Source organism: Moschus berezovskii, chromosome 13 (genome assembly GCF_049115385.1).
Source record: "Moschus berezovskii isolate FMDL1 chromosome 13, NW_MosBer_1.0, whole genome shotgun sequence".
In the NCBI taxonomy this organism is placed as follows: domain Eukaryota; kingdom Metazoa; phylum Chordata; class Mammalia; order Artiodactyla; family Moschidae; genus Moschus; species Moschus berezovskii.
Window position 1 is genome coordinate 60,711,867 of NC_142472.1, and position 25,140 is coordinate 60,737,006.

Sequence of the window (25,140 nt, forward strand, 5' to 3'; positions counted from 1 at the left end):
TGCATTCATTTGTGATGTGTTATTTCATTCCTATCAGTGCTATTTTATTCCTTATATTGATGTAACCACTACCACTATCAAAATATAAAATTCAGAATTATTACTATTACTTCATATCTTCCCAGTTATTTCAAACTCTTTTCTTTCATGAAACTTTTCAGGTTTATTGTTATATGATTTTAATCAATCCATCCTTCCCTTTTACATTTGAAATACATATATCTAGACAGAAAATATAGGTCCCTGTTTTAATTACATGTTTTAATTAGATGCTCTTATAGGTGATAACTGGAGAAGGCAATGGCAACCCACTTCAGTACTGTTGCCTGGAAAATCCCATGGACGGAGGAGCCTGGTAGGCTGCAGTCCATAGGGTCGCTAAGAATCGGACATGACTGAGCGACTTCACTTTTCACTTTCATGCATTGGTGAAGGAAATGGCAACCCATTCCAGTGTTCTTGCCTGGAAAATCCCAGGGACAGAGGGGCCTTGTGGGCTGCTGTCTATGGGGTCGCACAGGGTCGGATACGATTGAAGCAACTTAGCAGCATCTGCAGCATAGGTGATAAAGGCATGATATTCTTTATCTATTACATTGAAGTTTCCTTTAGAGCAAGCATCATGCCAACCATTCCTCATTATTGGAAGCATTTCATTCAGCCAGTGGACAAAATAAGTTTTGTATAGTTTCATCAGTATATTTATTTCACATCAATTGAGATTCCTTTGAATTGTAGAAATTTTTTAAACTATGCAAAAAGACTTAACTTAAGGATGACAAAGCCTTAGAGTCTTAGGAGGTTGCATTATGAATGTTATTAATTATGCTATACATTTACACCATTAAAAATCATTTTATTTTTATGTTGCCAGTGATTGTTGTTTCGCTCCTCACCATACCATCCACACCTTGCAGTGTCCAGCACTTAGTGTAGATATTTATTAATTACTTACTGAGTTAATTCTTTGAATATTGTGAATAATGCTGCTGTTAACATAGACCAACAAGTTATCTGAGTCTCTGTTGCTATTTCTTTTAGGCTTATACCTTTAGGTATCAGGTTTATAATTGAGTAGAATTGTTGAGTCATTTGGTAATTCTTTGTTTAATTTTTTGAGGAACTGCAAGTTTTCCACTAAGTCTGTATCATTTTATATTTCTATGAAGAATAAACCAGGGTTCCAATTTTCTCCATGTCCTCTCCAACACGTATTATTTTCTCTCTCTCCCTCTTTATTTTTGGTTTGTTTATTTGTTGTTCTTTTTAATTATAGCCCTTCCTGATGAGTATGAAGTAGTATCTCATTGTGATTTTTATTTATGTTTTCTTGATAACTAGTGATGTTGACATCTTTTCATATGCCTATTCAAATCCTTTCTCATTTTTAATTGAATTTTTTGGTGTTGAGTTGAATGTGTTATTCTGGACATTAGATCCTTATCGAGTATATGATTTGCAAAGATGTTCTCTGAATCTGTAGGTTATTTATTTTCATTCTCTTGATAGTGTCCTTTGATGCACAAAAGTTTCTAATTTAATGATGTCCAATTTATCAAGTTTTGTTATTGTTACCTATGCTTTTGATACGTTTTTGAACCTCTGGCCAAGTTCAAGCTCATGGAGATTTCCCCCTTTATTTCAGGCCTCAATTTAGATCTTTGATTCATTTTGAGTTATTTTTTTATATCCAGTATGTATAGGGATCCAAATTTATCCTTTTGCAAATGATTATCCATTTTTCCTAGAACCATTTGCTAAAGAGGCTATCCTTTCCCCATCAACAGATCTTGGTACTCTTGTTGAAAATCAGTTGAGCATAGATGCCCATGATGATTTTTAATGCAAAATTAGTTCCCGAAAATTAAGCACAATTTAAAAATCAGTATTAGAGGTTTGAATGAAATTTTCTATTACCTCATATTTTCACTACCCGAGAGTAGTAAAAAATTATCATTTAATATATATCCTTTCAAATTATATTTCTACACATAAATGCAAAACTGTTACTAGTATAAGCAAAAATTGCTGTTGTAACAGCAATAGCTTATAAATTACTTTTCCCAGTTGATAATCTAGAGTAGTGCTGTCCAATCAAAATATGATGTGAGCCACATATGACTTTAAATTTTCTAAAACTATATTTTAAAAAGTAAAAAAGAGTAGGTGAGATTAATTTTAATAGTGTATTTCATGTAACCTAAATATAATCTCAGCATGCATGTAATCAATATAAAAGTATTTAAAATGAGGTATTTTACATTCCTTTTTTCCTTAGCCTTTCAAATCAGGCATATGTTTAATACTTAGAATGTTTATCAGGTCACACTAACCACATTTCAGGTGCTTATAATAGCTGCATGTGATGTAGATTCTGTATTGGTCAGTACAGCTCTTTCTTCATATATGGACATCTGTGCTTTTCTTTTTTTAATGTTGATGTAGTCTAAAAATAGAACTAGGTATTCCAGAAGTCCAGAATATTGTAGGTCTTCAAGCAAAGATCAGCTAATTGTGTCAAAGATTCTTTCCCTGGGTAAAAAGGACAGACAGTACATCAGTTTCTGTGCAACTCTAAAATTCTGATGACTTATCCACCTACAGTTTCATTGTTATTCATGAATAAATATAAACTATTCTATTGTAACTGTATATAACTCTGCTTCTTGGTAATAAAGCAAAAACAGGGTTTTAACATTCCAGGTTTAATACTAGAACTTCTGTCTGTTTTTAAATGGTAGCATAGATAAATGGCTGTGGGGTATTTTGGGGTATAATTTGAATATAATTAAGTTATATATGTATATAAATAAATGGGGTAATTTATTATTTTGCCAGGGTGTGAATTGAGATTGTGTGTGCTACATGTTTGCTATATGGGAGTGAATAAGCCAAGCAGACAACTGAAGCATCAACAGCTCAGTCCTGAATGGTTACTTCCCTATTTAGTGTTGAAAATAAGGAAATGTTCACAATGGTTTCTTGCCTCTATATAAGTATAGAAGGTAGCCACACAGTATCAGTACATAAAAGGTCTCAGAAAATACATCTTGAGAAACATTAAATGTCTATTTTATCTTTGGTTTATCTGTGAACATATTTGACAAGCTAAACTTGCATCATAGTTTCAGTTCAGTTCAGTTCAGTCGCTCAGTCGTGTCCGACTCTCCGCGACCCCATGAATCACAGCACGCCAGGCCTCCCTGTCCATCACCAACTCCCGGAGTACACTCAAACTCATGTCCACAGAGTCGGTGATGCCATCCAGCCATCTCATTCTCCGTCGTCCCCTTCTCCTCCCGCCCCCAACCTTTCCCAGCATCAGAGTCTTTTCCAGTGAGTCAACTCGTCGCATGAGGTGGCCAAAGTATTGCAGTTTCAGCTTTAGCATCAGTCCCTCCAATGAACATACAGGATTGATCTCCTTTAGAATGGACTGGTTGGATCTCCTTGCAGTATAAGTGACTCTCAAGAGTCTTCTCCAACACCACAGTTCAAAAGCATCGATTCTTCGGCGATCAGCCTTCTTCACAGTCCAACTCTCACATCCATACATGACCACGGGAAAAACCATTGCCTTGACTAGACGGACCTTGGTTGGCAAAGTAATGTCTCTGCTTTTTAATATACTATCAAGGTTGGTCATAACTTTCCTTCCAAGGAGCAAGCGTCTTTTAATTTCATGGCTGCAATCAGCATCTGCAGTGATTTTGGAGCCCAAAAAAATAAAGTCGACACTGTTTCCACTGTTTTTCCATCTATTTCCCATGAAGTGATGGGACCAGATGCCATGATCTTTGTTTTCTGAATGTTGAGCTTCAGCATCATAGTTTAATATAATAATAATATCCAGCACTTTTATGATAGTCCCATACAGTCTAGAGCTCTTAATTCTAAAGGTATAATTTCTCTTATATTCATATTTTGTCTTATTTTTTCTCTTTTTTCTGGCCAAGTATCTCAAGTTATAAGTTTCCAGGATCACTCTGCTGATACACCTATTCTTAGCTCTAGAAAATCATAACATTCAAAGATGATCATCGAGTGGTATGAACAGTATTATATAAGATAAAATAGTATATCAGTCAAGACTTCACTCTTAAGTGTTCTGTTAAATGTAAATTATCTTTTTTATCATAAATCATTGATATTAGAGAAAGACATTCCTTGTTATTTCATTGACCAGTAGGATTTTGTTTTATTGGTTTTGAGTTTTAAAAGTTCTTTTTCTTCAAAACTACATTCTAAAACCCTATTCTAGCTTTTACCTTTTTCCTACCTATGTAAATCTTAAAATATGAAACATTTTCTTATTTAATAAAGTTGGCATTTCTTTTATTTCTTCTGATCATTTCTGGTAGCAGGTAGTAAAGAAGGAGTATCCTCTCAAGTTTAGCTGAATATAAATTTGCTTGTATGTTGTATATGTTATAGATATAGAAAATGCTGTTTAAAAATATATATTGTAAACCAAACTAGATTATTTTTCATATGAATACAAACATAAGTATGTATATGTATATATATTCATAAGATTATTTATTATTAAAAGTTGTATTAATTTTACTACACAATTCAGCAATCTACTGAGATCTTACATAACCTCATTATATTTATCTTTGTACAATACACCAACTCTTCTTTTAGTGATCAACTAGATATAGTTCCATGTTGCCTAATGATTTTTATTTTATTCACCTTCATATCAATAATCTCTTTGTAGTAATCATTGATTATTCGTTTCGTACATTAAGGTTTTCCTACAATGCTTTCTGTAAACTGTTCATAAAAATAAGCAATGAAAATTTAAAAAATAACTGTTCTTTGTGTACTTGCTTATTTTTCCATTAATTATTTTGCATACATTGAAAACATTACTCATCTCTGTTTTTCTCTCTGCATAGCATAGTATTTTTCTTACTTCAGTCCTTGTACTTAACAATTTTTCTTATTGAACAGAATTTATAAGCATACCAGTTATAATGAAAATTTGTTATAAAGTTGTTTTGAGGAACATACCTATTTCTTTTATTGGCAACTCATAATAAATAGGCATTAAAGATATAGGAAATAAAAACTGATTCTGGAGTTCCAAAAGACAAGATCTCGGTTTAACCTCCCATTTTTACATTGAAATATTTCCCTTATTTTCAAATAATTTGAATTGAATTAAGCCTTAAGGACATTAACTTGGTTAATTATATACAAAACAGAAGGCAATGGAAAATGTGCACTGATTTGATAAAGAGGAGAAAACACTGGTAGGGAAAAATTATGTGCAGGGTCTGATATTTCTACTGTGTTATCTAACTGCCATAAAGTGATTGTGAAGAGAACATGGGGATTTCATTGTCATCCTTCTGGAACCTATTTGTCTTCAAAGTGCTTAGTTTCAAAGGATCCTTAACTTGATATCCAAATCTCTGAAAAAGACCTTCATCTTGAGGAAATGTTATGCATCCATGTAGAAGAGTTAAAAAATTGTGACAAACCTGTCTATACTTGACAGCTCTCAACAAGAATTCAAACCCAGTTTAGTATGTTTCCCCACAAGGATAAAAATTTGATTACTACGTTTAATTTACACCTTTTCTTATGGCTGCTCATTTGCTTCCGTAGTGGAGCAAGTGAGTGAGTGTATGATTTCTCAAATGGCAGTAGACTTTGGAATGATTTGTAGCTAAGATTTTGGAGTATACTTTTTTCCTGTCATTGCCAAGAAATTGACTTTGTTGAGATAACAGTGAATTATTATTATTATCCTTTTGTATACATTTTCATGTATTCATTTACTTTGCTTTGGGACAGTGATTAAAGTGTCCTTTCCTTGCCCAGCTATATCCTTTTTCTTAACTCTCTGTGTACTTTATATGTTTTGTACTTCTCTTGTCACAAAGCTTTTTATATCTCCCCTTTCAGTATTTTACTTAATTTTTATTTTTTTAATTTTGGCTATGCAAGGTGGCATGTGGGATCTTTGTTCCCTCACCAGGGATCGAACCCCTTTAACCTATATTGAAACCATGGAGTGTTAACCATGGGACTGCCAGGGACGTCCTCCCTAATAATTCTTTTGAAACTTCTAGAAAGTTACACAGTAATATGCATTTAAGAAATACATTTTGAAATGCAGGAACAAATGTTTGTCAGTGTAAAGGAATAGAATTACTGCATAGCCTCATTCATTACTCATTTTTTTACATGTTCATTATAAGGTAACACTTTCAGTCTTACACAAATGCCATATTATAGAATGAAATACTGTCTGAGAGCTAAAAAGGGCTAGTAATAAGGGATGTGGACTCTTCAGTAATTATGATATAATTATGATGCAATAATATACTACTTTACAAATAAGTAGAAGGAATTTAAATAGTTGAACAATTTGAAAGGAAATATACACATCAGTTTATAATAACTAAATCACTCCATGCTGGTGAGTGAGAAACTTTGAGGTTTATGTGTGTGTAGTCTTGTTAAGAGGGAAGAATGACTTCAGTCAGTAGTTCTCAGCGCTGAATTCACGTCACAATCACTTGGGAAGCTTTAAAATATAATAACACTGATGCTTGGGCCTATCTTCAGAGACTATTCTGATATGACTGGTGCTTTTTAGCAACATTCCTGTTAATTTTTTGTTTGTTTGTTTGTTCAGTCAGAATTGAAAACTCACAGATTTGTGATACCGTAGATTTTAGAGAAATAAATTCAACAACAGAAATACACTGAGTATGTAGAGTATGCCAGTCACTTGCCACTAACTACATATGCATAGCTGGATAAAACAAGATCTTTCTTTTTATAAATGAGTTTATGATCTAGAGGGGACACATATGTGTGAGATATCACTACAAATTAGAGATAATTGTATTTCAGAGGGAATGTTCCATGAGTAATAAAGGTAATATTAAGTGTTGAGAAAATAATGATGTAGGCTCGATCCATTTCTCATTTCCAAAGTTTTAAAATTATTATTTCTTTACACACTTTGATATTTGCTTTGCCAACAGAAGTTCTTGTTATAGTATTGCCCTTTTTCATAGGAGTAAAATCTAAAGACTCATTTACAGAATAGAATAAAATGCTGTTTGTTACACTTTTCCTACAGGTTTCTTCTTACTTCACATTTCATTTTTTTTCTTTTCACTTACACATTCTTGTTTACCACCAAATACTGTTTACCATATTTTGCCAACAATTCAATGAGTTAGAGTTTTCAACTAAAGATGCCCTCAAAATTGATTATTTGTTGTGGCTCAGCTGGTAAAGAATTCACCTGCAATGCAGGAGACCTGGGTTTGATCCCTGGGTCAGAAAGATCCATCCCCTGAAGAAGGGAAAGGCTAACCACTCCAGTATTCTGGCCTGGAGAATTCCATGGACTGTACAGTTCATGGGCTTGCAAAGAGTCAGACACGACTAAGTGACTTTCACGTCACTACTAGCACAACTGTCATCTCAGAAATCAATCAGTCAGTTCAGTCGCTCAGTCGTGTCCGACTCTCTGCGACCCCATGAATCACAGCACGCTAGGCCTCCCTGTCCATCACCAGCTTCCGGAGTTCACTCAAACTCATGTCCATCGAGTCGGTGATGCCATCCAGCCATCTCATTCTCTGTCGTCCCCTTCTGCTCCTGCCCCCAGTCCCTCCCAGCATCAGAGTCTTTTCCAGTGAGTCAACTCGTCGCATGAGGTGGCCAAAGTATTGGGAGTTTCAGCTTTAGCATCAGTCCTTCCAATGAACACCCAGGACTGATCTCCTTTAGAATGGACTGGTTGGATCTCCTTGCAATCCAAGGGACTCTCTAAACAGGCTTAAAAGCTGCATTCAAGGGACTTCTCTGGTGGTCCAGTGGCTAAGACTCCGTACTCCCAATGCAGGGGGCCTGGGTTTGATCCCTGGTCAGGGAACTAGATCCCACATGCTGGAACTACATATCTCACATACTGCACCTGAAGACCTGTATGCTGCAACGAATATCGAAGATCCTCCGTGCCACATTTAAGATCCAGTACAGCCAAATAAATTTAAAAACAAACAAACCATATTTGATCTTGACATTTTCTGTGAGAATATATTTTGTGAGGAATATTTTGTTATCCCTTTTTCTGTCTCTCATTTACCTCTTTTTAAAGTGAAGAAATATCCTGTGTTTTCCACATTCCCTTATGAGATATATTTAAAATTCACCATAACAATAGAGATTAAAATAAATGTCTCATGCAAAATTCCAGAAAACAATTAAACTCTTAAAAACTTATGTTTAAAATATCTAGTTTTATTGTTACTTTTACAGCTTGTTACTTCTCTAAGCCTTCTATTGAAGCAGCACCCCAGGGTGTAGTGGATAAAAGGGTGATACAAGCTGTAACCCATGCAATCCACCATAACAGGTGCATTCTATGCTCTTATGTTTTAAAATTCATATTTACTATATTTTCTTATACTACTTACAATTTTAAATTATATGGCTTTGTTTTTTCCTCTTAGTCATCAGATAAATGAATATGTATGTCCTGGACTTAGTGTGTCTCCTGTCTGGGACTTTAATCTCATACTGCAATTTGAAAAATAAAAAAATTAAACTCACTTTGTTAAGGAAAGACAACTGGTAACATTTTTTTAGCCTTATAAATATTAATTAATGTAGTTAAAAGAAATTGACTTAATAAATTGAAATTGTCCAAATTGATTATTTTAGTTGATGCAAAATTTTGAAAATCTTCACACTAGGTGAATTCTGCTTTGGTCCTTACTTAAGACAAGGCCTGGAAAACTACTCTTGTACCCCAAGCTATATAACCTTAAAGTGTAACCGGTAGGCTTCTGTGGTAGAAAAGAAAATATTCATGTTTGGCAAGCAAATAACTACTAGAACCTGGAAAAAGATACTGGGAAATGTATATGTATAATGTTTTATACATAATAGTATAAATTTTATATGTAAGATCTTTTTTCTGTGTTTTCCATCCAACATCACTAAACTTGAGTATTGAACTCTTGTTGCCCTAATGCTGTATATAGTGATTGTGCAGTTTGCATCTTCTATTTCTTCTGTTTCTGTGGTTACCACAGATAAATAAAATACGGTTCTTCCTTCAATGATACAATATCTAAAATCTAATCATATAATATGCATATAAACATACAAAAGTGAAGATGCAGAGACATGGAAGGTACTATTATGTTATCAGGTTTTAAACTGTGTATTAGAAAATTGGCATTTTGGCTTTGTCATCTTAAAATCCTATGTCACATAAGTGTTTGACATCTACTCGTGTCAGAAAGGATGACCAGGACAGTTAGAGGTGGAAGAAGAGCAAGATAGACTAAAGCCATAATTTTTTTTTTGCTTGTACTCAGAGAACATAAAATAGTTTCCCTTCCTATGGATGGGAAAAAAAGAGAGAGAAATAGAGATCCTTTCTTTTTGTGTTTTCTCTTTAGAACCAGCTATGTAACTGGAGCCAGCTCCAGAGATAGAGGTAGTTCCATCATTAGCTGTCAAACAACTCCTTCAGCAGCAACACAGCTATAGCAAATACTAGAACCAGTCCCAGCAGCACCTCTGGGCAAGAGCCAGTGCCTGCACTAGCACTGGGGTAAAGGTCAGTCCATCTGTAGATCTAGAGCCAGCTAGCTTACCAGCTCCTTTTTAACGCCAGCTCTCGCTTCAGCTCTAGAGGTGACATCAGCTCCAGATCTATAGTTGTCTAGAGTCATTTCTCTCAGCAATTCTCACACCAGGCCTGGCACCAGTGCCAGAATTAGAATCAGTCCCAGAACCGGAGCCAATTCCCAACCAGTTCTAGCACTACTGTCTGAGCTAGAGTTAGTTTGGCACCAAATCCAGAGAGAGAACTAGAGTCAACAGCATACCTAGTGCCAACTTCAGCGCTGTATCCAGCACCAGCACCAGAGATGGAGTTTCTCCACAGCTAGAGCCAGCTCAGGCACCAGTTCCTGGGCGCATTCTTCAGCCTGCGTTGGCACCAGCTCTCAGGGCATCCTCTGGCTCTGGTGCGACTCCACCACCAGAGCTTCCCTTACCGTCCTCTGGAATGGCGTCTTTTTTATTTTTGTAGTTTCACTTTTGTGTTTCATATATTTTGTGGTTTGCTATGTTTTAATTTTTCAGTTCACATACAATAATATTTTTAAAATGCTATTAGTGATTAAAGGGTCTTGTATTTTTCAATTTTCCTGAGCCAATGTATGTACATGGATGTTTTCTAATATTTTGCAGCTGTCCTTAAATTTTGCTAGATCTTTTCTTGTCCTTTTCAACTACTCTTTTTCTAATCTTAAAAATGTGAATGGCTCCCAAGAATCAGCCTGGGTCTTCCTGTTTATTCTTCTTTGGAGACTTTCACTTAATGCTTTGCCTCAATTAATGCAAAATATATGAGTATAGCAATAAGTCATTTTGTTAAAATGTAGAGAAAAGTGTTGCCTATAATTGTTTTCAACAAAAATTATTTGAAAGGTTTAATAAGTTCAATACAGTGCAACAAAGATCTTGTCATTTTGATAAAGGTTATGGCAGCTAAAATGCAGTGTGCTCAGTCACATCTGACTCTTTGCGACCCCATGGGCTGTAGCCCACCAGGCTTCTCTGTCCATAGGATTTTCAAGACAAGAATACTGGAGTGGGTTGCTATTTCCTTCTCCAGGGGATCTTCCTGACTCAAACTGAACCCAAGTATCCTGCATTGGCAGGTGGCTCCTTGACCACTAGTGTTACCTGGGAAGCATTTAAACACAATGGTTTTGCTGAAAACAGTCATTTAGGCTTTTATTAGGTCATTCCTGTCCCCAGACTGTCTTCTCCGTTTCCAAGTTGTTGATTCTGTCTCCTGGGGAAATATAGATTCATGATTTGTTCTATTTCTTCACAGGTCTACTTAGAACAGAGAATATTTACAAAGCAATTACCTACTTTGGGAGACCACACTTATTCCCAGCATGTGTTCAGAGCTTTAAAAGGGAACAAGATCAGGAACAGAGTGAAGGAGTGACATAGAGACTGTGTCTCCAAAAGCCATGTTCATGGCCAACACTTAATTAGTAGAAAATCATGGAGGAAAACTCTGTAGATGGGTGGCATGACTGATCAATAAGAATTTTTAATAAAAATTTAGTGGGCAAATGTTTATTTGTAGTACCATTGAAAGGGGTATAATCTTTAAAAAACTAAATTTGCCAGCTGTATTAAAAAGATCAAGAAAATTGAAGTCCCTGGAATAAATAAGCAAAAAGTGTTTTAAAACATATTCTAAATATGCCATAGAAAGAGTGTAAAACAAGCAACATTTTACAGTCACAGTGAAGATCTGTTCTTGTGACCTCACTTTCTGTCTGTATCACTGGGACTACAAAAGTACCTTTTAACTAAGCAATAAAGGATTCCTTTTAAAATTTTCATTTCTCAGAAAATAACATTTGTTAACAATCTTTTAGAAAGATTTAGAAATATCACATGGAAGTGATTAGCATCAACATGATCCTTAAACCAGATGTTAACTTTCATTTACGTGCTCATTTTTCTTACACGTGGTCTGCTCTCTCCTTTTAGGAATGGCAAAATTCTATTCAGAAGAATGCAGGACTTGCATTTATTGAGCTCATCAATGAAGGAAGGTAATTAATTGTACAGTATTTAGACAACTAGTCAGTGTACACTTTATTCCACTGGGCGAATGCTCTTTCTTGCCATCTGTTCCAAAAATATGTAACAAAATATATTTTAGTTAAATGATTTATCACACAGGTACTTATACCTTAAAGGAACAAAGTTTAAAATGTTTAGCAATTTTCATTTGGGAGAGGGGAAGCAGGTATGAAATAAAGGGACAAAGTCTGTAAGGTTTTTGTGAGATCTGAGCCATGTCTTACCAAATAGTAAAGTTGTTTTACACAGATCAAGTGAACCCAGTCTGCAGTCCCATCTGCTACTCCATCTGTTTTCAAAGCCGTGTTCAATGTTTACTCCCTCAGCCCGTCTCCGTTCATGTGAAGTAGTTTCATTCGACCATGTCCTGCTCTCTGCTATCCCAGTAAAAATGGGAGAGAAGTTAAATGTAGGAACTATGATAGTCTGGCTAGGAACCTGTTTATTCCATTGTTGAAATGATGTTATGGTAAGATTTATGTTTGAGCTCATTATTGCATTTATCACTTTTATGATAAATGTCGTTCATTATGATTTTTCCTATACTTTATTGGCAATGAATACAATAAGACAGATGTAATGGACAACATTCTGACATGTACAGCTTCTATTAGCCAAAGACTTGCATCCCTTACAACTTGAGTTTCATCTATGACAGAGTGCATTCTTTGGAAAATAATACCTGAAGATTTGGCATAGTCTTTGTCTTATTTGAAACCAGATTTAATTATATTAATAAGGAAATAATTTTGCTGTATATGAAACTTATCTTTATCAAAAGAGGTGTCATGAAATAATATTTTATAAGGTAGTCTTTGAAACCTATGTTGTATGTGCCATAAATACCTATTTTGAAAAAAGTTAAATACAATTTGGTTTTTTTTTCCATCAGTGTTTTATATTCTGAGAAATAGCCTCTGTTTTTACAACAATTCATCTTACTGTGCATTTCTCACTTAGATATTTTATGATTGAATTATTTTTAGTCATAATACTACAACTGTAAATATTAAAATGAAATTTGCCCTACTGCCAAGCAAAAGATACAAGAGATATTAGTTTTCTTTTATAGCATAATCATTTTAAGCATAGTAATATACTCTACTTCTTATGAAACTTTATTGTGAAAATAATTGATAATAATTATTATCCATGTTCAGGCAATGAAAAATAGAAAAATAATTATTTATACGGGCAGTTCATTGTCATATGAGTTATAAAATATCTCATTTCACATAATGCTAGTTTTGCTAACTCATTTCAGCTGTGAAGAAAAAACAAAAAATTATGCCGTTATCAGTAATTCTGAAGAGTTAACAAATTGAACCTCTAGCTTGTAAGATTAAGATTATAGTTATTTTTTGGAAAAGAAGAAGAGTGAAAATTTTGCTAATAGAGATTTTTAGTTTTTGAAGCTGTTTCGTTATTCATTGGTAGTATTTGGCATTTATTTTGTTTTAGGGAAGGAGTTGGAATTTTAGAAAGTAGTTATAATTTTTTTAAAAAAGTTAATCCAGGAAAACCTCTAAATGCTCATCATAATATTCTTTGTGCCATTTTAGATTTGTTTTTCCATTTTTATACCAATGCTTTCTCCAGTAAAAATGATTTTGGAACAAATAATGAAATATAGCTAGCTTTAAATATATAATCACATTTCATATATATATTAACAGCAAATGTCTATTTAGCACCTACTATATGTGGCTCAGATGGTAAAGCATCTGCCTACAATGTGGGAGACCTGGGCTCAATCCCTGGATCGGGAAGATCTCCTAGAGAAGAAAATGGCAACCTACTCCAGTATTCTTGCCTGAAAAATCCCATGGATGGAGGAGCCTGGTAGGCTACAGTCCACGGGGTCACAAAGAGTCGAACCTGACTGAGAGACTTCACTTTCATATACCAAACACAATTATGGGCACTGGGAATAGAGAAGTGAATGAAACAAACATGTTTCTAAATTTTGGAGGAAAGACAAACAGACTACTGCTGCTGCTAAGTCGCTTCAGTCGTGTCCGACTCTGTGCGACCCCATAGATGGCAGCCCACCAGGCTCCCCTGTCCCTGGGATTCTCTAGGCAAGAACACTGGAGTGGGTTGCCATTTCCTTCTCCAAAGCATGAAAGTGAAAAGTGAAAGTGAAGTCGCTCAGTCATGTCCGACCCTTAGCGACGCCATAGACCGCAGCTTTCCAGGCTCCTCCATCCATGGGATTTTCCAGGCAAGAGTACTGGAGTGGGTTGCCATTTCCCTCTCCAGACAAACAGACTAGCACATACAATAACCCAAGGGTGCTGTGATAGGGTTGGATGTTACAGGTACTAATCTGAGAAGAAGGCAGAGTACTTAACCTAGTCTGGAGGGGTGCATTCTCCAGTTGGTGGTGGTATTAGGGTTTTCAAAAAGCGCATCCAAGCAAAGCCAACACCATGAAACAAAAATAATCCTTCCAGCAAGTGATGCTAGAACAACTGGACATCCAAAAATAAATGCAGACACAGACTTTATACTCTTCATAAAACTTAGCTCAGCGTGGATCATAGACTTAAATGTAAAATGAAAAATTATGAAACCCATAGAAGATACAAAGGAGAAAATCTAGATGACATGTTTAGTGATGGGTTTTTAGTTCTAAAACTAAAGGCATGATCCATGAAAGAAAGAACTGACGAGCTGAACTTCATTAAAATGAAGAACTTCTGATGTGCAAAAGACAGTATCAAGAGAAGGAGAAGAAAGCCACAAACTGAGAGAAAATACTTGCAAAAGACACATCTAATAAAAGACTGTTACCTAAAATATACAAAGACCTCTTAAGACACAGCAATAAGAAAACAAGAAAACTAGTTAGAAAATGAGCCAAAGACCTTAACAAGTTCCTAAACAAAAGATGTACAGATGGAAAATAAGCATAGGAAAAGATGTTCCACATCATCAGTCATCAGGAAAATGGAAATTAAAACAACAGTGAGATACTACTACACACCTATTAGAAGAGCCAAAACCCAGAACCCTGGTGACACCAAGTGCTGCTCAGGCTGGGGAGCGACAGGAACTCTCATTCTTCGTTGGTGGAAATGCAGAATGGTACAGCCACTTTGGAAGACAGGTTGGCATTTTTAATAAAATTAAACCTAGTCTTCCCATAAAATACAGTAGCCATGCTCCTTGGTACTACCTAAAGGAATTAGAAACTTACATTCACACAAAAACCTGCATGTGGATGTTGATAATCATTTTATTCACAATTTCTAAAACTTGTAAACAGCCAAGATGCACTTTAGTAGGTGAATAGATAAATAACTACCCATTTATTTACCTTATGCATCAAGACAATGGAGTATTTATTAATTAGTGCTAAACAGAAATGAGCTATCAAGCCATGAAAAGACATAAAGGAACTTTAATTGCATATTTCAAGATGAAAGATTCCAATATATGAAAAAGCTACTGTATGATTCTAACTATATAACATTATGGGAAAAGGCAAAACTGTGGACACAGAAAAAACATCCGTGGTTACCAGGGCTTAAGGGGAGGCAGAGATGAATAGGCAAAGCACAGAGGATTTTTAGGGCATGAATCTACCCTGTATGATACTGTAATACTGGATACATATCATTTTGCATTTTCCAAACCTTTATAATATGCAACACAAAGTGTGACTCATCATGTAAACTGTGGACCTTGGGTGATAGTGCAGTCTGTTAATGTAGGTTCATAATTTGTAACAAATGTAACCACTCTGATGGGAATTAGTGATAATGAGAGAGAGGGCAATGAGTTGGGGAGGACATCTGGGATTCCTCTGTATCTTCTGTTCAAGTTTCAGTTCAGTTCAGTTCGGTCGCTCAGTCGTGTCCAACTCTCCGCGACCCCATGAATCACGTTTGCTGTGAACCTTAAACTGTTCTTAAAATTAGTCTATAAAACGAGTGAAAGTAGGAGGCCCCATTGCCAAAAAAGAATGGCAACCCACTCCAGTATTCTTGCCTAGAGAATCCCATGGACAGAGGAGCCTGGCAGGGTCCATGGGGTTGCAAAAAGTCAGACACGACTGAGCACTCATTGGTTAGTATAGTACAGTAAACAGAGCACCATGTTAGTTGAGAACTGAGAAATGATTAGGACATGGCTAGATTAAAGAAAAAAAATAGGAATAAAATTCTGGACTGAGGGAATAGTATAGTGCAAAAGCCTATTAGTGAGAGCCAGCAAGACATGTTGCTGGAGAGCTCTTCTCAGTCACGCGAACAGCTGTTTCAGCGCATATTGTGTGCCAGCCGCAGAGAGGCCAGCGTCATCCCTTTATGGCAAGAGTCCTACCATGAAGGGGTTTGTAAGTAGTGCTAAGGGTGCAGGAGTGTAATGGAAGAAGTTTGGCATAATCTGCAGAGTGACAAATGGATTTCTGGGGCTGGAGACTGGAAGCAAGATACCTGTCTGAAATTTCAGAATCTCGTTGAAGAGAATGGTGTCATAAACCAACTAAGAGTGGCTATAAGGATGGAAGAAGTGGACAAGTTTGAAATAGCTGGTGGCTCAGGTGGTAGAGAATCCACCTACAATGGGGGAGACCTGGTTTTTAATCCCTCGGTTGGGACGATCCCTTGGAGGAGGGCCTAGCAACCTACTCCAGTATTCTTGCCTAGAGAATTCATCTCATGGACAGAGAAGCCTGGTGGACTACAGTCCATGGGGTCACAAAGGGTTGGACAGACTGAGCGACTCAACACACAACAGAACACTTAGAAATTAAATCTATAGAACTGATGATAGATTGGATGGTAGAGAGAACAGAAGGAATCATGGGTACTTTGCTTTCTTGTTTAAGAGCTAGATAATTTACAATAAGTGTAGTTTACTTAGAACAATACAGAGGAGAGACGTAGGTTGAGTAAGAGTTGTTTTTATTTTTGGTTACACTGAGTTCATAGGGCTTCCCAGGTGGCGTTAGTGGTAAAAATAAATAAATAAGTAAATAAATCTGTTAGGGCTTCCCTCATAGCTAAGTGGGTAAAGAATCTGCCTGCAGTGCAGGAGACCTGGGTTCGATCCCTAGGTCAGGAAGATCCTCTGGAGAAGGAAATGGCAACCCACTCCAGTATTCTTGCGTGGAGAATCCCATGGACAGAGGAGCCTGGCGGTCTGCAGTCCATGGTGTCGCAGGAGTCGGACACGACTTAGCATCGAAACCACCAACCACTGCCAATACAGGACAAAGCTTTGATCCCTGAGTCAGGATAATCTCCTGGAGTAAGAAATGTCAACCCACTCCAGTATTCTTGCCTGGAATGAGGAGAGGAGCCAGCAGGCTACAGTCCATGAGGTCGCAAAGAGTCAGAAACAACTGAGCATACAGTCACGTGCTCTGAATTCATAGCACCTGTGAAAGTTCCAAGTAGAAATGTTAGGCTGATGTCTTAGATTTTGGGTGTCAGGCTTCAAAGAGACATCTCTTATCATTTAGTCACTTGAGTTGTGTCTGGCTTTTTCTGACCCCTTGGACTGTAGCCCACAAAGCTCCTCTGTCCATGGATGTCCCAGGCAAGAATACTGGAGTGGGTTGACATTTCATTCTCCAAGGGATCTTCCTGACCCAGGGATCAAACCCACGTCTCCTGCATTGGCAGGTGAGTTCTTTGCCACTGAGCCACTTGGGAAGCCCAAAGAGACAGCTCATATGGAGATTTAGATTCAGGAGTTCTCAGCTTGCATGTGGTCAGTGGGGGATAGGATGCCTATGTGGTGCTCAGGGAGTGTGTGAAGTGGAGAAGCTGGGGCCAGGCTCTTACTGCTGTTTGTGCTGGGAGTCTTTTTTCCCCACATCTTCACATGATTGATTCCTCCCATCATTGAGAACCCGCTTAAATGTCACACTCTCAGAGAGGCTCCCCTGACCATCTTATTGAGATATTGATTCAGTAGCATTGTCTCAAAATACGTTCTTTGTACAAGGTTCAAATACCAGTTCTCCTATTGATAAACTAGGCATGTAATATAATCTCCCTCTGACATTGTTTCACATCTTGCCTAGTTTCTCTGAAAGTTGGAAGTAATATATGACATTTTATTTTACAACTACAGTAATATAGGCCCTTTAAAAATGGAAGTTTTTTATTATTTTTTGTTATGACATACAATATTTTGCTGACTCCTATCTTTACTTTGGCCCTTTCCTTTTCAATTTAGACTTTTCTTTTTCATAAATTTGAACTGGGAGTTTCAAATCAAAAAAATATCGCATTTAAATAGTTGGGATGTAGGTATAGTAAAGACACATTGCTTTGTTAATCTGGCCTATATTTGTTGATGCCCACTATATGCTAGGCACACATTAGATTCTTCGCACACACTTTTAACACATTTGCATGAAAATGCAACATTTTTCTTAACATTTGCTAATACTGTAAAATGAAACATACACAAAATGTTTTCTCTTGGTTGTTAAATATCAGTCTTTAATTTGTCCTTGTGGGAATGAAGATAAAAATCTTTAAGTGGAAATTGTTATAAATGTTTATCCTACTTAACAGCTACACTTGTGAATAAAATTCATCAATCATAGGTGGAGAAAGCAATTGTGCAGTTGTCTGCAATTAACAGGGCAAAAACAGTTGATGAATGTGCAGCTGAATTAAAATACTCCCTAGGACAGGCTGAAATTATAAACTGGATCATTTAAAGGAATCTAACAAAGGATCTTTATAATTAAAACAAAGCAAGGTTAATGGGATGTAAAATTGCCTATAATATCTTGGCAATAATAATTGGATTTTAAATTATTAAAATATGAATTGAACTATAAAGCAAATAAAGACTTAAATTATATAACTTGAGTAATCTTTTGAAATAAATTAATCATTTGCCTAAAATAAACCTTTATCACTCTTTTGGAAACGTATAGGATGCAATTAATGAATATTCATGACGAGTCAGAATGTGTTCTTGTTTAGCGCTGAATTTGACCTATGGTTCACGAGATTCCAATTTGTCGTTTTGTTCTTTAAAATAGGGAAAATATATACCTTGCACTTCTTACGTTTTGAAGAAGAGAAGCATATTGCATTCATGTATAATTGTTTACTGATTATATAACCTAAATTTTAATATCCTGTTTAACAAATGCTATTTAATAATTGAACCAGTAAGCTTTAGTTTGCTTGAGTTTGTTTCATGACCTTGATTTGGCAAAAACTATGATTTAAAAAGGGGCTTCCCAGGTTGCTCAGCTGTAAAGAATCTGCCTGCAGTGCAGGAGATCCTGGTTCAATTGCTGGATAGGGAAGTTGCCCTGGAGAAAAGATAGGCTACCCACTGCAGTATTCTTGGGCTTCCCTGGCGGTTCAGACAGTAGAGAATCTGCCTGCAATCTGGAAGACCTGCATTTGATCCCTGGGTTGGGAAGATCCCCTAGAGGAGGGCATGGCAACCCACTCCATTATTCTTGCCTGGAGAATCCCCATAGACACAGGAGCCTGGCAGGCTACAGTCCATGGGGTCGCAAAGAGTTGGACACAACTGAGAAACTAAGCACAGCAAAGCACATGTTTTAAAAACCAGCACCTTCTGACTTTATAAGAAACTTTTTTCTTAGAGTTGAAATTCTGATTTTGAACCAAGAAACCATAGAACTGCCTGAAAAACAAAGTTCCCTCTGTATTTTTTCATGTAATAACTTATTTATACTTTTTTCTTACTACTCATTCATTTTCCATATTAGTAAATTATTAAACGTACTGAAGTTCATAAACAATGTAAAATCTGTTTTTTTACAAAATGTATAGATCTTAAACAGTATTGCTAATTTATAGACTTAAATTTAGATATTGACAATGAATAATACATTTACTGAAAACTAAGATAAACGGCTCCCATTTAATAATGGCTAAATTTCAAGTAGAAAGGAAATTATTTCAAGATTAGTAATCATAAATTTTATCTGAATTACATTTTGAACTATGTTTAAAAAATATGTGCATATATGTATGTATTTAGGGTTTTTTTAGTCCCTCTAAGAACGACTTCAAATGGACTTTCCTTCTAGGCACCATTATTTTAGCTTTGGTGAGAGTTAAGTAGTTTATTTCATAAGACATAAATAGTTCCTTATATTTAAAAAAGTGAAAAGGGAAAGGTGCCTTATTTTTGGTAGAGTCATTTCAGTGCCATACTTCTTCCTGTTCCTTATTTCCTAGAGACATAATTTTTGTTGTTGTTGTTATTGTTCTTACTTACTGCAAGCAAATGCCAGCCGAGATTCAAAAAACCAGTCATGGCATGGTTTCCCAAGTGGCTCACTGGTAAAGAATCTGCCTGCCAGTGTGAGAGTTGCAGGAGACGTGAGCTCGATCCTGGGTCAGGAAGACCCCCTGGGAAAGGAAATGGAAGCCCACTCCAGTATTCTTGCCTGTATAGTTCCATGAACAGAAGAGCCTCGTGGTCTACAGTCCATGGGGTTGCAAAGAATCAGACATGACTGAGGAACTGAGCATGCATGCACATAGTCATGGCCTGGCCATTAATTTAGCCTAGGAACTCTTCCCAAGGTGTCTGGGTAATGGCTTCAATGCATTGATTATTGGCTGATTAGTCCCTATATTCATAAAGTGAGAATACAGACGGTTTATATCCCTCAGTTGCTCTCAACAGAACAATGTGCAGAAAAACAGAATACTTATTTTATAGCATGACTGTTATAAAGGGTCACAGTCCAAGCTAAAAGGATTAGTTATTTTCTAATTACCAAAAATAGTATATAGCTGTACAGGTATTTCTGACATTCTTAATGTCTATATGATTAATGTATATACAGGAAAAAAATTGAATAAATGCTTATAAAATACTTGTTAAACAGTTTTAGCAGTGATATAAAATACATTTTACATCTGGTCTTCATCTGAAAGTAACTTGTAATTGAGGAGTTAGAGTTTACATGCACAAAATATTAAACAGTTCAAAATGTCACAGGCATTATAAATAAGTTGTGCAAAAAAATGGTATAAAAATTGCATTGACTGTAGAAGAAGGACCTATTCGAGTAGACAGTAAGGATTGGGGAAGTCTTCTCTTAGGGCCTGAACAGTAGGCACAATATGTAGGATTAAAAAACAAACAAAAAAAAATCAACTCTAGCTTTTTTTGTGAAAATAAGATTTAAAACAATAGAAAATACCTTTTTTTATCATCCAAGAAAGCAAATATGGACATAATTTTATTTTAAAAATTATAATCTCCTTTGAACTTTATATTATTTAAATTGAAAAATGAAAATCGTATTTTTTTTCCAGATTTTTTAATAGTCTTTAAAAAATCACAGGAAGTAATTGAACTTTTCTGATTCAGTCAAACTTTTCCTTACAGTGTCACCAGAAACTTGCCTTTCTTTTTAAATTCTGGAGCCAGAGAAATTACCACAGAGGTATTACATCTGCTCCTACACTGTGTGGCCACTTCACTTCTGATAAGGACCTATCTTCTTGACTAAATTTGGATCTAAAAATCTAACCTTACAGCTTGAGCATGCACTGTTTCTTCTAGTTTTTAGGATATGTGAGACAGTACACACCCATTTTATAATCAGAAGACTAAAACTTAGACACGTGGAAAATGATTTGTCCAAATTTATAACATTAATAAAAAGTAGAATTTAACTATAAACTAGTTCTTCCTTCTGTTTTCCCATTTATCTGTAGAGGATGAAAGACTTATTTGTCTAACCTCTAATATTGCCTTTTCTGTTGACATTTTTTCTTTCAATAAAACAACAGAAACTATTTATATTTGAAATTCAGGATCTCAGGGCTTCTGATCAATGGAAAACAATTTATTTATGTATTTTTTAAAATTTTTATTTAATAAATGGTACAAAGCACAATGCCAAAAACATTAACAGTTAAAATTTCACCAAATGAAAAAATACTATAGAATACACAGTTGTAAAAAGCTGCATTAGGTTACTTTACAACTGCCTCAAGCTGCAAAAAGAAAAAAAACCCAATGTCATACCTAAGTTAGCCCTCTCTCAAAACAATGCCATTTATGTTATAAACCATGAGCACCCCATGTATCACTTTGCTATACACCTAAAACAAACACAACACTGTAAATAAAATATAATACAATATAAAATTAAAATAAGTAACAGACCTTTGGGGCTTTACACTGAGCTAGAGTTCCTATCAGAGGGATAATAGCACCACAGCTGTACTGAATCCACATGAAGGAGGCACACGAATGACTGAATTACAAGAGTTACAGGAATGAGAGCTGCTCACTTCCCAGAAACTACAGCTCACAGAAAGCCAACAAAGGCACGAGGTACAGACCATTCACTTATGAATGTGTAAAACTCAAGAAAGTCCACATTATTTCAACAACATGTTGAAAGTGCTTCAGAATTCACACAATACTAATTTTCTTATGGTTCTGGTTAAATTATATATGCCAGTTTATAACAAATGGTAAAATCTGTAACTCTGTTCAAAGTTTTAAAAGATTACTTAAGAATAGTTTCTTGTATAAATCCATGCACCTATGGACATGATCACTGACCTAGAGCCAGACATCTTGGAATGTGAAGTCAAGTGGGCCTTAGAAAGCATCTACTATGAACAAAGCTAGTAGTGGTGATGGAATTCCAGTTGAGCTATTTCACATCTTGAAAGATGATGCTGTGAAAGTGCTGCACTCAATATGCCAGCAAATATGGAAAACTCAGCAGTGGCCACAGGACTGGAAAAGGTCCGTCTTCATTCCAATCCCAAAGAAAGGCAATGCCAAAGAATGCTCAAACTACCGCACAATTGCACTCATCTCACACGCTAGTAAAGTCATGCTCAAAATTCTCCAAGCCAGGCTTCAGCAATATGTGAACCGTGAACTCCCAGATGTTCAAGCAGGTTTTAGAAAAGGCAGAGGCACCAGAGATCAAATTGCCAACATCCGCTGGATCATGGAGAAAGCAAGAGAATTCCAGAAAAACATCTATTTCTGCTTCACTGACTATGCCAAAGCCTTTGACTCTGTGGATCACAAGAAACTGTGGAACATTCTGAAAGAGATGGGAATCCCAGAGCACCTGACCTGCCTCTTGAGAAACCTGTATGCAGGTCAGGAAGCAACAGTCAGAACTGTACATGGGACAACCGACTGGTTCCAAATAGGAAAAGGAGTACGTCAAGGCTGTATATTGTCACCTTGCTTATTTAACTTATATGCAGGGTACATCATGAAGAACGCTGGGCTGGAAGAAGCACAAGCTGGAATCAAGATTACTGGGAGAAATATCAATAACCTCAGATGTGCAGATGACACTACCCTTATGGCAGAAAGTGAAGAGGAACTCAAAAGCCTCTTGATGAAAGTGAAAGAGGAGAGTGAAAAGGTTGGCTTGAAGCTCAACATTCAGAAAACAAAGATCATGGCATCTGGTCCCATGACTTCATGGGAAATAGATGGAAAAACAGTGGAAACAGTGTCAGACTTTATTTTTGGGGGCTCCAAAATCACTGCAGATGCTGATTGCAGCCATGAAATTAAAAGACGCTTACTCCTTGGATGGAAAGTTATGACCAGACTAGACAGCATATTAAAAAGCAGAGACATTACTTTGCCAACAAAGGTCCGTCTAGTCAAGGCTATGGTTTTTCCCGTGGTCATGTATGGATGTGAGAGTTGGACTGTGAAGAAAGCTGATCGCCGAAGAATTGATGCTTTTGAATTGTGGTGTTGGAGAAGACTCTTGAGAGTCCCTTATACCGCAAGGAGATCCAACCAGTCCATTCTAAGGGAGATCGATCCTGGGTGTTCATTGGAAGGACTGATGCTAAAGCTGAAACTGCAATACTTTGGCCACCTCATGGGACGAGTTGACTCACTGGAAAAGACTCTGATGCTGGGAAAGGTTGGGGGCAGGAGGAGAAGGGGACGACCGAGAATGAGATGGCTGGATGGCATCACCAACTCTGTGGACATGAGTTTGAGTGAACTCCGGGAGTTGGTGATGGACAGGGAGGCCTGGCGTGCTGTGATTCATGGGGTCGTAGAGAGTCAGACACGACTGAGCGACTGAACTGAACTGAACTGATGGACACCTTATCTTTGACAAGGGAGGCAAGAATATTCAATGGAGAAAAGACAATCTCTTTAACAAGTGGTGCTGGGAAAACTGGTCAACCACTTGTAAAAGAATGAAACTAGAACACTCCCTAACACCATACACAAAAATAAGCTCAAAATGGATTAAAGATCTAAATGTAAGACCAGAAACTATAAAACTCCTAAGGAGAACATAGGCAAAATGCTCTCCGACATAAATCACAGCAGGATCCTCCATGACCCACCTCCCAGAATATTGGAAATAAAAGCAAAAATAAACAAATGGGACCTAATTGAAATTAAAAGCTTCTGCAGAGCAAAGGAAACTATAAGCAAGGTGAAAAGACAGCCTTCAGAATGGGAGAAAATAATAGCAAATGAAGCAACTGATAAAGGATTAATCTCAAAAATATGCAAGCAACTCCTGCAGCTCAATTCCAGAAAAATAAACGACCCAATCAAAAAATGGGCCAAAGAGCTAAACAGACATTTCTCCAAAGAAGACATATAGATGGCTGAAAAACAATTTGAATTATAACAAATTGCATAGAATTAGAGACTTCCTAGTAAAACAGAACTTGCCATAATGATATGTATTCCATTTGGAAGAGAATGCTTTGTTTTGTTCCCTGATTGCTTTCCTGTATATATGACAGCTCCATTCTAGAAGAATGAATGAGATTCAACAAATTGCTTTCTTTTTCTAGTCCCTTTGAAAAATAAACTTAGAGTAGAAGATGAAGACCAGTTCATTTACTTCATACTCTGAGGAAGAAAATGTTCCATAATTACCAAGTTATATGATATTTTTATTTACCTGTTTTCTATGTGCTAAATATATCATAGAATTTTATAGTGTTAAACTAACTTATCTTTAAAATTATATTTCTTATTTTCCCCTCCTTCATACATAACCTGCTCAGGAATTCATTCAGTCATTTTTTCCATTTAGCCATGTGTTATTGGTGAGTCCATGTTTCTCAATAGCTACCATGCAAATCATGTTGGATACAGAGATGAATAGGGATTGTACTTCATTTAATGAACTTCCTAGTCTAAGAGAGACTTGTTAAAAGGAAAAAAAGAGGGGGGAAAGTCCATAAGACAGTGTGATCAATATAATTCTCAGAACATCTGAGAAATTGGGAGAAGGTCTCTTAGTTGTATTGAGAGGAGTGAGTGGTAAGAGTTCCACAAAGAAGTGGCACATATAGAAATCCTGAAGTAGCATGAATCATTAAAAGAACTATGTTCTCTGAAACACAGAAAACATATACTGAAAAGGCAGTAGATAAAGTTGGAAACGTAGACCAATGTCTATATATAATGTTTAACTATTATCTTGTCAATAAAAGTAGCCAAGAA

The 25,140-nt window shown here is 36.3% G+C and overlaps 1 protein-coding gene across 2 annotated transcripts in view; it reads left to right on the forward strand.

Moving 5' to 3' along the window:
* Window positions 1-25,140, forward strand: part of NBEA (neurobeachin) — a 671,823-nt gene that overhangs the window by 296,754 nt on the left and 349,929 nt on the right. For both annotated transcript variants that reach the window (XM_088842722.1, XM_088842723.1), the window contains exon 36: window positions 11,578-11,642. In XM_088842722.1, the coding sequence (XP_088698848.1) occupies window positions 11,578-11,642 (65 nt within the window). The remainder of the gene's footprint in view (window positions 1-11,577; window positions 11,643-25,140) is intronic.